Source organism: Haemaphysalis longicornis, unplaced genomic scaffold (genome assembly GCF_048455015.1).
Source record: "Haemaphysalis longicornis isolate Haplotype H1 unplaced genomic scaffold, Haemaphysalis longicornis Haplotype H1 scaffold_3, whole genome shotgun sequence".
NCBI classification, from domain to species: Eukaryota; Metazoa; Arthropoda; class Arachnida; order Ixodida; family Ixodidae; genus Haemaphysalis; species Haemaphysalis longicornis.
The window spans coordinates 181835288-181852221 of record NW_027526335.1 but is presented as its reverse complement, the minus strand read 5'-3'; the positions used below and the strand labels follow the sequence as shown (position 1 = coordinate 181852221).

General features: G+C 48.0%; 1 protein-coding gene across 1 annotated transcript in view; it reads right to left on the bottom strand.

Moving 5' to 3' along the window:
- The window catches only part of LOC144175851 (sialin-like), a 98724-nt gene extending 82010 nt beyond the window's left edge, over positions 1–16714 (bottom strand). Inside the window, exon 1 of the mRNA XM_077704868.1 lies at positions 14916–16714. Within this exon, the coding sequence (XP_077560994.1) occupies positions 14916–14958 (43 nt within the window). The 5' untranslated portion in view covers positions 14959–16714. The remainder of the gene's footprint in view (positions 1–14915) is intronic.
- Between the last annotated feature and the right edge of the window lie 220 nt (positions 16715–16934).

Genomic DNA, 16934 nt, shown 5'->3' with positions numbered 1-16934 from the left:
AGCAAAATTATAAAACTGCTTTTGCGTTGAGCTTTTAGGGATATTGGAATGCGTCATTCTAAGTTTTTTTTCTCTTGACACTCCCCACGCTACGTTAACCTAATAGCGCACGTAGGTTGCCCAAGCATTCAGATATATGATATAAGGTTGATCGGACACTGCTGTGTTACATTGAATAATAGCGGGGCGGGAGTATAAACCTTGCTATTAACATCCAACGCAACGCTTAGACGAATGACAATACTGCAGCCTTGCTTCAACCACTCAAATAACATTGAATGCGTGCCTCATTCCCACCGTGAGCGACAATCATTGCAATATAAGGAAGTATCTTGCTAGGGTCACCGAGCAGACAGCATGTGCTTCCTGTCACGGCAAAAGGGGAAATTATATGCTCCAGCTGTATATACCACGAACCGTATCATGGTTGATTTGAAGTTTAGAGTATGACGATTTCAAAGAATTGGCAAATTGCTCACTGCTGGCATGTGCTTTGTTACATACCATGTATGAAAAATTAACATTTACGAAATTGTTTGCGAGCGTACGTGACAGCGTTGAAGTATATGGCCATGAAAGATATCTATTTTTTGATGTTGCAGGGTTTTCTACCCGTAAACGACACAGTTCGAGCTATCGTGGATCGCAGCTACCTCACGTCACGCTGCGCTGTCAACACCACGTTCAATAAAACTCTTTTCTCCTCCTCCTTCTCTGACATGGTGAAGAACTTACTCGCAAAGTCCCAACAAATGACGGATGGAATAGCGCGCTCAAAAAACGTGGTAAAAGCAAATGCCTGTCAAAAATCGTGGGAGAGCTAAGAATCAGGGGGTGATGAAGAGTGTGCCGTTCCGCAGAACACACGTCGTGTGGACAGTCGTTAGGTGTTTCTCTCGTCGCTGTTTATCTTCCCGCTTTCTTTGTTATAATCACATCCCCGCTATCATTACTACTTTAAAAGCTTGGTGTTGGGCCAATTGGTATCGGTACAGTCACGCAAATATTTAACTAGCCTGCGCAAGCGACGACTTTTCTGTGGCGGCGTATGACGGAGCCAAGTTCCAAAAAAGTCGAGGCTAAGCGCATGCTCAGAAACCTCGCTCAGCCGGCCCATCATCCGCTAAGCCAACGCCGCCTGTATAAACAATGCCTAACGCGTGAGCGAAAAATGGCCAAACAGCCACTCTCCTGTTGCTCTCTCCTACCCTTCCCCGCTCCGTAGCCTTCCAGCGTGCTGTCGTGTCCGCCAGCCAGCGCCGCTTCTCGGAAACTATGCAAAATAGTGGAAAGTTTGTTTAGCGTTTCCGAGGCGGCTCTCCTACGCCTTCTTGTTTTTCACCATGCCTGTCTGTCTTGGTCTGTCACTGATAAAACTTCCTTTGTCACGAAGCACAATCCTTTGCGCTGCCGCAGGCTGATCCCGGCTTTGCGCGCTTATCTACTCGGATCACAGGCCCTGAAATTTTCTGAGTGGGGCATCCCACCTCTATCCCCTCCACATTTAGGTATTGTTTTGAAACCGCTGTTCGCACTCCGCATCGGTACGCACTTCTGAAATTGAGGACTGTACTGTAAAGCGCCCGGACAGCGTGGCGGGATCCCAGCTGCTTATCCTTTTGTTTCCTATAATTTTCTGAAGTTTACAAGCACGTGATATTATTGGAAAGTGATCGTAGAAGTGAGCGCCTGAACAAAAAATGTGCACGCAAGTTTTTCTTCTGCAAATACTCCAGAAAGAAAAATATCAGTAAAATAATGGCTGCCCCAGCAGAAAAAAATATCGTTTTTCGGTTAGCTATACGTCTACCCGACAATCAGTATGTTCTTACACTATTTCAGTCTGCCTCCGTCTTTATCTTTGGAAAGATGCAACAAGTATGAAGCGAGCGACACGTTGAACGAGATCCCCAGTGCGCCACAGAACTAGCGCCCCGTCGCGGCTAAGATGTAAGAGAAACGGCCCTTGAAGCCCAACAGGCAAGCTGACAGACACACGTCGTAGAAGTGGGTGCAGCGTTCGCGACTCGCGAGCAGTGACGTAAGGCGAGATGTCCGCCGGCACGCGCCACATAGCGGATCAGTGCCTGAACTAAGCGTCCCTACCCTTCCCATTGAAAAGCGCGCGACGCGTCAGTCAATGTTAATACAGGCGGCGTTGGCTAAGCTGTTCTTTCGTAAGAGCGTCACCCAATGTGAGGCGCTCTGCAAACGAACGGGCAGCCTGACTAAGCGAATGGTTTTGCTCGTATTTTATGTTTTGAAGAGGAACGTTGCAGCGAAGAGGGTTGATGACTGCTCTTTCTGCAAATGGAAGACGCGTTTACGTCAGGAAGTAACAAATGAATAATCCACGTTTGTTGGTTTATCTCATGAATGGCCGTGTTTGGCGTATCTTTTGACTTAATTTCTTCCATTGGTTGGTGGAAGGTTAATCTTGGGAACATAAAATGTCAGAAAAATTAGAAGTTATGCTCTGCTATGCCAGGATATACGTAGCGTGAGCTAAGGTTCAGCAATCCAGTCCAATCCAGTCCAGTCCAGTCCAGTCCAGTCCGATTCAGTCTAATCCAGTCCAGTCCAGTCCAGTCGTGTCCAGTCACTGCTCCCCACGCGTGCTCAGCACGGCTCTTCACGAGCCACGCGAAACGGCTATCAAGCCGCTCCGGTGCAGCGTCAGACTTGGATGCTGCGCAATTGAGGCGCACACCTGGGCTCGCGCCGACGCCAGTGCGTCTGCCGCGGCTATGACGTTACACAATCCAACACAATCTTTTTTAATCCAATCCAATACTATCCAAGCAAAGCCAATCCAATTCAATCCAATCCAATTCAGTGCCCCTCGCGCTTGCGCAGAACGGCCCTTCACGGCACACGCGAAACTGCTCAACCTCGGCCAGTGTAACTTACGCTACAAAAACCGTTCGCTTAATCACGCTGCCTGTTCGTTTGTAGTGCGCTCGTTTGGGGTGACGTTCTTATGAAGGAACAGCCCAGCAGACGATGAGTTCAGCTGAGCGCGCTTTCTGAGCATGCGCTGAGCCTTAACTTTTTTGCAACTTGGCGCCGTGATATGGCGCTGACTCACAGAAACGCCGTCGCTCGAGCACGCTAATTAAATATTTGGCGAGGACGCGGGTTCGATTCCCGGCCGCGGCGGCCGCTTTTCTGATGGAGGCGAAAAGCAAAAACGCCCGTGTGTACGAGATTTCGGTGCACGTTAATGATCCCCAGGTGGTCAAAATTAATCCGGAGTCCTCCACTACTGCGCGCCTCATCGCCTGCGTTGCGCTGGCGCGTTAAACCCTACAATCAGTCAATTAAATATTTGGGTGACTGTACATGTTCAAACATAGAGCGCTGAAATTTACGAGACAAGCACATAATAAAGAGACAGTAAGAACGATTGATGCACGGGCCAAATGAGCGTTAACCATTCCATTCGTCGCTTTATTTTGTGTTGGTCTCGTAAATTTCAGCGCTCTATGTATACGATTAAACATGTACCATTCTCGCTTCACGGAAAGAGGTCTAAGAGTTTCCGGTCTGAACTTTCACTGGCGCTGTGGGTAGCCAAAGCGCTAAAGGCACTTTAAAGGGACCCTGCAACACTTTTTTCAACTTTTTTTTTGAAATTTTAAATGCTTGCATAACGTAGACACCCAACACACCCAGTACTTAGATTAGGGGGTCGCAAAGTACCTCAGCTAAAAATTACTGCTCTAAGCCCATCAGATAACTTGTAAACTCGCTCAAAAGAGTTTTCTCTCTTTGCCGGTCTTGACATTCTTCCACGGCTCCAATTACGTCACTAAGGCCAAGTAGCGGCTGTTGGCCGGTTTTCCTTCGGTTGCAGCAATGAACACTTTTCGATAGCAACTAAAAAAAAAAAGCAGAAATGGAAGTCGTATCTGGTGCGACGAGCAAATCACGCAGTGCCGCTCCATGCTGGCGGTAACTATAGCTTTCGCAGTGGTTCCAGACGCGAAGGAAAGAGTGAAAGCGCTTGTCGAAAGTCTTCCAGGGTTTCTTTAAAGTGTCCTTGGGGGCACGGCTAAGATAACGGTTCCATGAATCTCATAAGCACAGCCATTCTTTCTTTTCTTGAAATCCGCCCCGGTCAAACCGGGCAGGACTCTGCCTCGCACGTTGCATATCGGTGCAATTATCATTTAAAAAACTTTGAAGACACGTGAATGTACCTAATGATATGCCTATAATCAGAGTAAAAGGTGGTTGCATAGTGTTTGTCTGTCAGCCATTATGTAATGCGTTCGCGTGCGAGTACGCATTTTCCTGCGACGCGCGTGCTTTTTAATTCTCCGTACAGCTGTTGTTTTCAACATGTTCCGAGACTCGCCTAAGCCTCGCTCTCCTCCGGCAATAAAAGATGGAATGAAAAAAAAAACGCTGATAATAAAGTTGTTCAAGATGAAGTTCTAGAAGGAGTACGACCGAAAATGGACCGGAGGATTTTATTGAGCATACAAATCTTCGTATGTACGAAAACTTGCACATAATTTGTCAGGGAATATTTTCCTACACTTGCGGCGCAAAGGTGCAACAAAGGCTCAGGCAACAATAGAAGACCACTTGATCACGTCAACATATGAAGCCCACATCCTGTGCCCTTATGGTAGACATAAGACGCGGATGTCCTCTGAAACTCTCACACTTCCTTGGATCCTGGCGAAATCCTGAGGAAGCAGTGCTGGGTACAAAACTGCTTACTTTTCTTGCGGAAACAGGGCTAGAAGAGGTTCTGTGAACCCTCTGAGCATATACAATTTGTATATGTGTGCATTTCCCCTCTCCATCTCCCTCCCCCTTTCTTTCTTTCCTTTTCTTTTTCTCTCTATTTTTCGCTGTCACCTCACTGTATTCACCCCATATAGAGTAGCAAGCCCGGCACAATATCCGGGAGGGGTAAATTGCCGGCTGCCGGCACAATATCAGCGACAGATAAAGTCCCACCGTTAGTGGGGCTGACCTCTTCAGCTTTCATTAAAGGCATTCTGTCTCTCTCTCTCTCTCTTTCTCTGGCTAAGGGATAACAAATACCTTTCAACTCTATTTGTTGATTGTGAATAGCGTAAACAACCATTCTTCGAAAATCTGGCTTACTTATATTTGGTTTCTCAAAGGAAAAAGATAACACCAACGTCTTCGCCGAATACGAAAATCACCAGAAGGTTTTCGCAATAGGCGCACCGCTCAGCGAACGGGCGGTGTTAAAAAAACTTAACCGCCCCTGCCTAAGGAGAGTTAATTGTGAGAACCGTGAAAGCTTCCGCACATCAAAACTGCGTCAAGTCTGCGTCAAAACCTTCGTTAAAAGTGCGTCCAACCTCCGACGTAAGTGCGTCCAATCGACCGTCAAACCTTCCAATACCCAAATCGCGAACAAAAAACGAACCCATGCGACGATTTTTCGTGCACTAAGTAAACGCCTTTACAAACGATCTAAACGTATACCGATATGTGGTTGGTGATATAAAAATACAAAATTGTACTCCTTCCTAATGATCGATGCGTGTACTGTCTTATCCAGAATCGTTCCACTTTCGCGATTTTCATGTAACCGGTCTGACACAACGGCATCACGGTTTTACGCACCCGCCATGTGTCCAGAGATCTCAAGAGAGCTTTTGGATCGACAAACCGGTCTATCGGGACGTGCATTAGTTTTTTGACAAGACGCCACCCTTCCCACCAGGAAAGCTTTAGCTTTAAAAACGGTAAGCCCTGGCAATCCGTAGAAATACCAGTGTATTACGGCGTCATGCCAGCCGAAGCTCCGCGTGGAAAATACGGACGACTCGCGCGGGGCCTGCTCCAATGCCCTACCAACGGACACCCTCCTCTCCCCTCAGAGTGACTGGCCTCGTCAACACAATCTAGGACGGTGTGTGCGTATGCAAAGAGGAACAATGTAGCAGACATACGCAAACACTATCGCAAGGCAGATATACCTATTCAAACAGGTCGGCTGCCAAACCGTTTTCCGTTCTGTACCACTTTTTTTCTTCTGGCGATATCCCTCCCACCTCGCGTGCCCCGATCCTGAACAGATGCTTCACGACAGATGCCAACCAGGGTTCTGCTTGAATACTCACACCGCTTGTACAACGCACTTCCAGAAGTCTAAGACCATTTGAGAAACTTTATATAATGTAAATTTCGCATCTGAAGGCAACTACGACCGCGCGGCCAGAAACATTCCTCGGGGCAGTAACCTCTACTTCCGTGCTTTGAGGGCGACAGCTTAGGGATACTTATTCACAGGTTTATTACCGTTACATCGCATTTGCGTGTGTTTATTCGCTTTGCTTTCTTTGCCTTTTGGCGCGAATTACGTCTCTCACTACTCGGTTACTCCTCAATGCAACTTCTCCCGTCTTCGCGTATTTTGGCCACGTGGCATTCCCTGTATAATAAAGGGTTGCAACAGGAACAACAAATCTTCTACATGCGTGGTATCACGTTCTGGTATAACGCAGCAAGAACTTTTTCACAATGCATAAATTGAATGACCCCAGCATGGCACAGAGTGCAGAGTAATAGCTGCTGTTCGCTGTTGCTCTTCTCTGTGTACCGACTAAGCGCTGTTAAATTTATGCAATATACCAACTCGCCCCGCTAAACTTTCATGCTGTTTTACTCTTTTAAAGACGACAGTTTTTATTGGGCTAGTTAATCGGGAAAATTTAGGCCTGTCCTTCTGCTCCTCAATTAGTCGTTCGAGTCAAAAGTTGAAACAATTCGTCAAGAAGAAGTTTTTAGGCATAACCGTCCAAAACACTAAAACTGATGGTTCAAGCGGAAGAGTGGACGTAAGTGTCCAACTACGTCTTCGGCTAACTTCGCTGCTTTTTGTGAAATCAACCAGAAACGTTGGAGGGTGTGTATAATAGATATCTACTAACCGTTTGCAAAATTTCATACATGAATATTTAATAAATGTTAGAGTAAAACCCTACAGCTTTCTACCCTTTTTTTAAAGAAGAACTACAGGCACAGAGCTGAAACATTTGCTATTTCTGTAATTGCCTCAGGCTTTCTTATGAACCATAAAAATAATAGTGACAACAACCGTTGATTTCTCTAAAAAATATGTTCACATACTGCAAACAAAATGTTAATCATTTTAGACGAAAAAAAATGTGAATAAAAAACTAATTGTGGTTAGAACATATTTATTTTCGTTCAGAATGGGTAAACGAAATTAATAAACAACTAAAAAAATGGTTTCGGAACCTCGAATTGTGCAAGACAAAATGTTCCTTTTCTCGGCGGAAATGTTGTTTTAAGAAATCCCACTTCAACGTTTTCCTTTCATTTTTTCTAGTTGTCGCTTCTTGCTCGGATTCTGAGAAAAGGGAGGCAGTGCTACTGGCACAGTCCACTTCACGCGTGAATATCTATAATCTGTCAAAAGAGAAACCAATTACGTGTGCACAAACAGAATGACAGACGACCGACCAGAAGTAAACAAGCGTTTCGCAATGCATGCGGAATGGTATTTCAACTAACGCAGCGCCATTGCGGCGTATACTAAACTACCAGAAAATTGAGTAACTAAGTGCCATATTAGTAAGTAATTAAAAAAAGTAAGCGTTATTACACTGTTTAAAGAAAAAAAACCACAAAGAGATACTTTGCGCTTCATACGAAACTTGCAGTGGATAGGCGGGGCAAAATAGGGGTGCATTTGGCGCCATTTTTTAATTTCATTTTGGTGCGCATCTGAGGATGCCACTCGTGGGGACGTTTTCGAAGAATGTTAGCACATTTTGGCCCTATAATAAAATAAAATCCAATTTTTGTTTGTTTTGCCCTCCGTCCTCCCTCAAGTCATCAATGCACCCATCAGTTTTGAGGCAGTTTCGAGGCAGCACATTTGAGGCAACATATAAGTACTTAACCTGTAGTCCCCACGTTCTTTTAGTTAAGAATATACGGTGGGTTGGTTCTTACGACAGCAAGCGAAAAACCGACGCGTTAAAAATGGCGCAGAAAGGCTCCAGCCCGTTCGAGAATAACGGAACACAAAGAGAACAGAGCTTCAGCTCTGGCTGTTCCAGGCCGAACAAGAAACAAAATATACGGAAAAAGATTCGCGCAGTCTCAACAGATGGCGCGCGATCACGGCGATGGCGGGAAAATTGAACTACACTGAACGAACCTCTATTCAATTCATCGCGACGGGATCGAGAGGAAAGGGGTAGAGCGCGAGGTGTGGTAGCGGAGATCAGAGGAGGGGTTACGTAGCAGAGGCGGCAGGCGGCCACCATCTTTCCTGGATATTTGCAGCGAAACAAGCAGACACGACAACTTCCCACAAGATTCAAACCCACAGGCCAAGTTAGTGATCATTATCGCGGACTCACAGAAACATGTCGGCAAACTATACAAAACCGAGTTACAAAGGACACCATGATTGTAATAAATGAACCTAACAAACGTACACACGACATCATATTTACTCCTGGGCATGTTGGAATGCTTGGGATTGAAACAAGACACTTGCTCAGCGCCCGTGAGGTGAGAATTCGGGCACCATGTATTACGCATGTGGAGGTCTACCATAGTCCGAAAATACTCGAAAAGTTGAAACTGAATAGAAGAGAGTTTCGTATTCCACCCCAAGACCTAACTAGACAAGACACGCTAATTTGTGAGGCACAAACAAACACCCCCACCCCGACGAGACTGCACGTCCTTAGCTTTCATGGGTCTGAAGCACCCCCTTGCAGCCACTGTGAATACTTTAAAAATGCCCCCGAATTATTGCGATATATTTTCAGTATTGGCCTCGAGGACATACCGTGGCACCACCTACGAGTGACGTCACATGTATACGACGCCGAGTCGTGTGGTCGTCTGATACAACACATTTCCTGTGCGTATGTGACAGCGTGTTTTTTGTTGTGGCCATCGACTCCACCCTCATTGTGGATTTGATGCAAATTGCCCAAAAAAGTTGTCTGCAGACCGGATAATCCGGGCAAGCAATCAGCGACTCGCTCGTTCCCGGCGACACCGCCGCGTTTAGGTAGTTGCTACCATCGCGACCCACAGCAGCCAACTAACGCCAAAGACGATGCAACTGACGCCGAGAAAAGTGCGCTGTAAATTCATTATGAAATACTTGTGACGGCACATGTACGAGGCTGTGTGTGCACGGAAACAGCTTGTAACGCAACGGAAACGCGTCGCTCACTTGTGATCGCACCGCGCGTACTGGTCGCATTGCCTGGTAAATAAATGACTACGCGAGAACGGTGATCGAATTGCTTCGCCGCACATGCTTAAAAGTGCTGCTATGATCTGCAGTTTGGCTTAAGCAGTGCCTATTTCCCCTACAATGTTTTTATAGTTATGCCCTGATTTGATTAACGATTTCTGCCACAGCCTGTACTCTGCACGGCTGATGTGTTTAGTTTTCGCGACAACTTATTCGCAATGTATGAACGGCATGAACGCGAGTTTTCAACGGCTTCGAGCGGGTCTGCACATGGCTATATTTAGTTTTCATTAGGACCTCGGGGTGGGAATTTATAACTGCAACGTGGGCTTTTGTCTTTTTACAGTGAGCCGGCCGTTCTCAAGCATCAATTTTGAAACTCATGACTGCTCACAGAAGGGGATGCTGTGTACGAGGCGAAACACGTCGTTAATGATTTGGGGTGATGGGTAGCTTTAGAATAGGAGAACCGAGCGTTGGGGGCCCCCAAGAAGTTAAGGGAACGAAAAAAAACACGTGGGCGAGTGACCAGAGGGTCGTCTCCAACAGCTCGCCACCGGCTACAGATGCACGCAATCGGATGTTGGGAACTTTAGGCTTAGCCTCGCGGCAGGTATTTCATCACCGCTATTGTTACAGTTGCAAATGGGAGTCTCTAACACAATTTTTAATTGCACTGTCACCCCCCTTCTCGTATGTAGAACTCTGTTTTCGCTGCGATTGCCGTTTGAGCGATGGATGGTCAAGATGCCTCCCATGGCGCCTCGGCCGATACTTGTGCGTAGGTATCGCCACCCTTCGGCCACTTGCAAAACCGCGCGTGAACGGGCCGGCGATGCCGGGACCGACCTCCGTGGCCGGTCGCCGTAAATCGCAGCAGATATTTGAGCATCGCTTTGAAAACCACAGCTGATGACACTACATAGCACAATTTTTCACTACACTAACATACACTTTCACCAATCTGGAGCTTCTTTTCTACGACTTGTGTGATTTTAAAAAGCGGCGACAAGTTGCTGCCGCGACCTGCATCGGTTCAAGCCGTTCCGTCGGCCGTGCGGACAGGCACGGCGCGTGCGTGTGCGGAGCGTTTCTGCGAGAAGTAAACGCTTCATGATTTCCTGATTTATACATTTCTTGCAAACAAGGAAAATCTAGAAACTTAACTCGGCGATCGTCGTAGTCTACATTGTTTATCGGCGAGACAAGCCGCAGCTTACGCTTCGGTCGCATACGTCATACACCACCACGCTCAAGTTGTTTGCGGATAATGTAGCACAGTTGATACGGTAATAAAGTTCCCATGAGGTCGAACTGCGCTTGACGTACAGAGAATAAACTTCAAATGACGGATATTAACACGAAAATACTTTTAGAACGCGCGTCCTAAACGAAGTGTCACGCGCTGCAAGCCCACTGCGCAGCAATATAGGATCACCGTTCAAGTGACGTCAGAACGATCGCAGCGCCAGCCTCTCCAGTGGTGGGCCTCGTGGCCAACACCCAGAAACAATGCAGCGAATCCGTCAGGGTCTCTCCTGGCTGATTCAGGTTACATCCTTTCCCTACTAGCCCCTTCTGGTAACCCACATCAAGAAGGCGCTGGATCTCTGCATTTCAGAAGACAGCCTGGACTAGGGCTGCCCAGGTCACAACCTGATCACGAATAAATTTTACCCTCTCTCTCTCTTTCTCTCCCTTTCGCTCTCGGGCCTGGATGTCCTGAATGCTGCGGGGACGTTTTTGAGAAATTTTTCTGTCGCGAGTTCCCGCGCCCTTCGGTCGCATCGGCGGCAGCGCGGAACGACATTCGCGAAGATGATGATGATGCTTAGCAGCTTCCCCTTTCTAATGGGGTGGCGTTGCATAGCCACCTTAGTCCTAACGCCACTGTGCAATCACCTCGCCATGCAAGAAAAAAAAAAAATCCCGGGCCTTCTCACGAAACGTGAAACCTGCTGAGGGGCGAAGCATGCAGTGTACAAGTGTATTCTTGGCGCCTTGGCGTTTTTGCCAACGGAGATGAAACCATTGGGGGTTACAAGCATGCAGCTTTGCTGTAAAAGTCTCCTGTATTTGAAGCACGAAGCTCTCTAGCGCGAAGATGGGTAAACGAGTGTCCCGGTGTTTTTTTAGTACGCGTTACAAAGCGCTCCAGCGCGAGGGGTAGACGAATGCCCCGTTGTTTTTGTAGTATGCGTTACGTTCTAGCGCGACGAGTAAACGAGTTTCCCGGAGTCTTATTACCTTGACTACATGAGACCGAATACGATTACGACGATGATGACGACGACGACAGGAGTCGCCAACAGCCCCAGCCACTAAGGGGCTTCTCCCCTAAAAAAACCCGTTGTGGTACTTTTGTGCTAGTCTGACTGCTTAGTTGGGATGCCTTCCTAGCGTCTTGTCTGCTATTTTCCCACCAACATTCTAACCTTGTTTTGCTGACCTATCCTGATTTTCCAATTCACCTTTCCGTTAAACGTAAAGCCAGGGGCTTCGGGAGCTGGATGTCTCCCTCGCTGAGGACTGGACGGATACCTTCGCACTCCGTTACAATATGTCGCATGGTTTCTGGCTCCCTACCGCAACTTGCGGACAGTTCTGCCTCTACCTTCTCGCGGATAAGCGTTTTTGTTCGCGAGCAACCCGCCCGGGCTTTAAAAAGCAATACACTCCCTTTGATATTTTAAAGACTTTTTCCCTCGTGATCTCCCGCTTCCCGATTCTGTCGATATCTAAGGTCTTCTTTGCGTGCATTCTTTTTTCCTAGTTTGTTGCTTCTGATTATTTCACTTCATTTTTTATTGCCTCGGTCGTTTCCCCTGTGCTTCCAGGTTTCATATACTTTGTCCTAAGCCTTCTGGTTCTTTTTCTCCACTGTGTGTCCACGCCTTCAAGTAAAGATAGCGTAACACTTTCGCCGCCTATCTCTGGTCTTCAATATTTCTAAGCCGTTCTTCAAAACATATTTTGCTCTGTGCTTCTCTCACTTCGAAGGATGCCCATCCCATGTCTCCCTGCACTGCCTCAGTTGTTGTTTTACTGTGGGCTCCTAATGCCAATAGAGCTCCCGACCTCTGGTTCACTTGTAGACCTGATTTGACACACACTACTGCGTTTGAAAAGGTGAGTGCTGGTATTATTACTCCCTTCCAGATTTATCTCACTACTTCATATTTGTGACATCTCCATAGTGCTCTATGCTTCGCGATAGAGGCGCTTTTTTTTTCTTTCTTTCCTAAATTCTCCTCGTGCATTTTTGAATAGGCCTGGTTTTAGTTTATTCATGTTACGAGTGTCCTCAGTGAAGACCAGAACTCTGAACTTTGCTGTGCTGAACTCTAACCTCCGTTCACTGGCCTCTCCCCCGACACATCTGTGAGTGGTTGCAGAAACTGTTCGCTATCTGCTAGTAGTACTATGTCATCTGCGTATGTAAGTCCCGGAGTATGTTTCTCCACTTCGTGTCAATAGCGGCTACAACATTGATTGAAATTTATTTTAGTCTTCAAGCTTTCTCTTTTATCTTGCCATGTACAGGATGAACAGCAATGGATACAAAGGAAAACTTCTCTAACTTCCGGTTCGGTGCACTTTAGGTCCTCCCAGGTAACTTGAACCTCTATCGCTATCCATTGCACCTCTATCGCTATGCACCGCTATCCATAATGGCCGCTTTTGAGCCATTGACACCTTGTTGTATTGTATTAGGACAAATAGCTTGTAAGCGCCTGCGCCTGGTCTGAATCCATTTTGCAGTTCTCCCGGTATGCCGTTCCCCTCTATCCACGCTTGTAGTTCCGCTTTCATGGTTTCCATTGCAAGCCTGTATGCCACTGAGGTAACTGTAATAGGCCTGTGCGAGTTCGCATCAGCCCTGCCACCTTTACCTGTGCAGATCCGCTTCATCCTGCGCTTACACCAATGGTACGGTACTTGCTTAGATTTTATCACTTTTTGGGTTGGTCGAATCAGTTGTGTTTTGATGTTTGGACTCAGCAGCGTATAGGACCAGCATATAGGACCAGCCGTATAGATTCGCGGAGACGAGCGCGCCATCTGGTGGCTTTGCTAGAAACACAGGGTGCTCCTCCTCATCCCCGAGGAGGCGGGTGTGGATGAGCCGCCGGTCACGAGCGACACATTCGGGGAAGGGAACAGCAGACAGCAGGATCCCCTCAAAAAACCTCGAGAGAAGGAAGTAAAGCTTCGTTTCGAAAAATGTCGAAGAAAGGCGCAAAACGTTGGTAGGGAGCAGACTCCAACTCGGCTTATCAATAGAACATCGGTTAGAGCGCAGTCGTAATCTGCCGCTCTGACGGTACTCTGACCTCCGTCCCATCGATCCACGTGCTTTGGCGTTTGGCAGTGCATATAGCCTTCGAGTAGGTGCTACGCCTTTCCTCCTGCACGACGACACCATTGGCGGCAGACATCACCCTTTGCGCGGGAAACTGAAAAGCTGCACGCGAGCCACGAATCCATGGGCAGACCGGCTGAAACCCTACTTCCATTTCTCCTATGTGGTCAACCGGCCTCCCCATTCCTAATAAAGGACTTTGCTTTGACTACTCCTTGAAATGCACGTGGCGGCACTACTTAGTGGCCTTGGGCCAGACCGTCGCAAACTTCGAGCCACCGCATTTTACCAGCTGCGCCGTGCGCATGCGCTGTGCGCCCGGCCACAATGACTCCCGTCAGCTCCGCAATCCACGCCCACGGCTTTTCTAGGGCCCTAAAATGAACTTCTATTACAGACGTTCGCTGTAGAGGGCGACAAGTATTGTCACAACATTTTAAACACATTAGCATTTACGACAGGGTTACACGTGAACAAGAGAACAAGCGGGTGGTCTGCGAGGATGCGGGGCAGTTATCGATGCGTTTGATTAACGTGATGTGAGCTTGGAATGGGAGCAAGCGACCTTTCACGTATGCATATACTTCCAGCACTATGCAACCAAATATAGGGCGACATAACCGCGCTTATAGACAACGAAGGCCGCTCTCCGTCTGTAGGCTTGGGTCGCCGGTAGTCTTCTCTGTGATGTCCGTGAACATGTGCACGTCCAGTGTGCTCGCTCGGCATGGGACCTCATACTGTCGCGGAGCGCATTGACGGTGCTCCTTCAATTGCTATTGCGTTAAGAAGAGGGACAACCAGTCATCCTCACTAGTTCGACCGACGTTCCGCAACAACACTCTGTTGGTTATAAAATGACCTTTAATTACGCCTTCGCTCATGATCCCTTTGGATCATCCTCCATATGACACGGCATACCACTTCAACGGCCCTTACATATTCTTTTGGTTCTTTGAAACATTGCTTTTACTAATACTGTCTTATCTTTTTTTGCTTGCCTTTTCAAATTACATCCCAAAGTATACAGTGATGCACCAACCCGCCCTAGTTTAAATCCTTGTTAGCATTTACCGGGCGGAAATGACACCGCGCTAAAGGAAGGCTCGACACATGAGGGAAGATATGATGAACTGCACTACAAGATATGTCCTACGATTTCTCTGCGTTTGTTAGCAACAACACCGAGAACGTGAATTTAAGTGCAGCATGCTCAATTCAAGCCTTACTTATATGCACTGCGGCAGAACAGGAAGTCTTGAAAACAATCGACACGAAGGAAAACCTGTGTGGTGAAATACTTACTGATTGAATTGCCGCTTCGAGGAAGGATCGGCCTCTTTTCCATGTTGGCGAGTAGTCAAGGGCGTCCTTCGCAGACTCTCTCTGTCCTCACGATGGCACCTCGGCAGGAATGGGTGTCCTGTCCGGAATGGGTGTCCGGAATGGGTGTCACTGTCCTCACGATGGCACCTCAGCCGGAATGGGTGTCCGGGATCACTCAACGGAACAGCGACGTGGAAGCCACACAGTACTTCACGGGTCTGTCCCACACTCCTCCTCAACGTTCTCCCCAACGACGCTGGTACTCAGTCTTTATGGGTGTCCACCTGCCGTTTTACGTATAGCTAACTGCAAGGGATATATGATCCCCGAATCATCAAACCTCCCCCAGATTGGCGTATTTTGCTCTGTCCACGTCGTCCCCAAAGGCTTTGGTGTGTTCGGTAACTTCGCAAACGTCAATTCGGGAGATGGCGCCACTGGCGAAGATAGCGTGCCGGCTTACAACGCAAGAAGGATGCCCGAGGCACTCCGGACGTCTCTTTGGGAGCTTTTTACGTGGAACGGCCCTGTCCTTCCCTACACGTGCGTTCTACGTTGCCTTTGCAGAGCCAAGGATTACTGGCGTCACTGGCGCTCTTTCCTTCGGCACTTTCAATGAACCCAAGGACAGATAAGCTTCCAACACAACTCAGTGCGCTGTTTAGCTGCGTGATTCAGACGGACTCCTCTGGCGAGTCTCTGGATTGGCGACTATCCGGCCGTTTCCCTCTTACGTGTCCTCTCTCTGTTCTCTCCAGTATCGCGGGTCACCCTGCGTGGCTCTTGACCTGTGCCTGCCCCGTTGCACTCGTCTTCACTCGAGTCCCCCGTAGTGCTGCCTCCCAATGACGCCGGTTTTGAAAGGAGACGAACCGTCTTGAGCCGAGGGGTTCTCTGCTTACCGTTCAGTAGCCTGAACGGAAACCTCGTTTCAGTTCTTGCTCTGCGGAAGAAAACTTCACGGCGCTTGCAAAAAGCTACGCTTGACAATGGTAACGACAAGATTGTGTCGCTAACGCTGTAGACTCGATGCTTGCTTCATCTATGCGGCCATCTTACGAGGTGCCTCTCAAATCGCAATTCCGCAACGGCCGCATGCACTCCGGAAGCTGGTGAACAGTGCTAAACAAGAGAGTGAAAGGGGGTAACTTGCTGACGTCCAGGCGCCCTACCAGGCTTCGATTGGAAATCCTAAAAGTTGAAGGGCTTTCAGACGCGCTTTTACACGACCGAAATTTGTACACATACGTGAGTGTATATTCAAAACACTATAAATCGCTTAAAAATGCATGTTTCGACGTTAGCGTTGGTTTTTGAAGTGAACGTCCACCTGGGTGGTCTTACAGAGAGCCTAAATATGAATATTTTGGTCGATGCACAGTTCCCTACCTGAGGAAGCTTTCCCTCTAATTAGCAGATCGTCCTATCCCTCTGAAATCCCATATACCGCAGAAAAACTAAGTCACCCAAAAGTCAGCGGTCGTGCGGGATTCGCCGGAACTTATAACAACTAGTGGCGAAGAAAGGAAAGTCAGAGAAAAACAATCGCGCTTGCAACGGTGCTTTGCTTGAATCAATAGCTGGGTGTGCCGTCACACCGAAGGATCAAACACGCTGACGTAGAACGAACCGGGGTAGACAGGAATCCTGGGAGACGTTGCAGCGTGCGGTTGGTGACAGAGCAAAAGACAAAGCTGTGGGCGCGATCGGTGGTGGCTCACGCACTGCTGTGTCTCATTGAGAAGAGGGAACAACGGAGACTGCCTGTTTCTGATTTGCTTGTTTTGTTCACTCGATAAGGATAACCTTGTTTGTGACCACGTGCGTCACTACGGTCTGCCGACGTCCGGTCGGCCAGCTGACGTGCCGCTGATTGGAAGCTCCCGATCTGGCGCAAACTGACGACGGCAGGCCGGAAGAGGAGAGGGAGGGCGACATTGTTTGTTCGCTGACACCGCCTTGGTCGAAGCCAGCTTCGCGTGCTCCCCGCGACGAGGG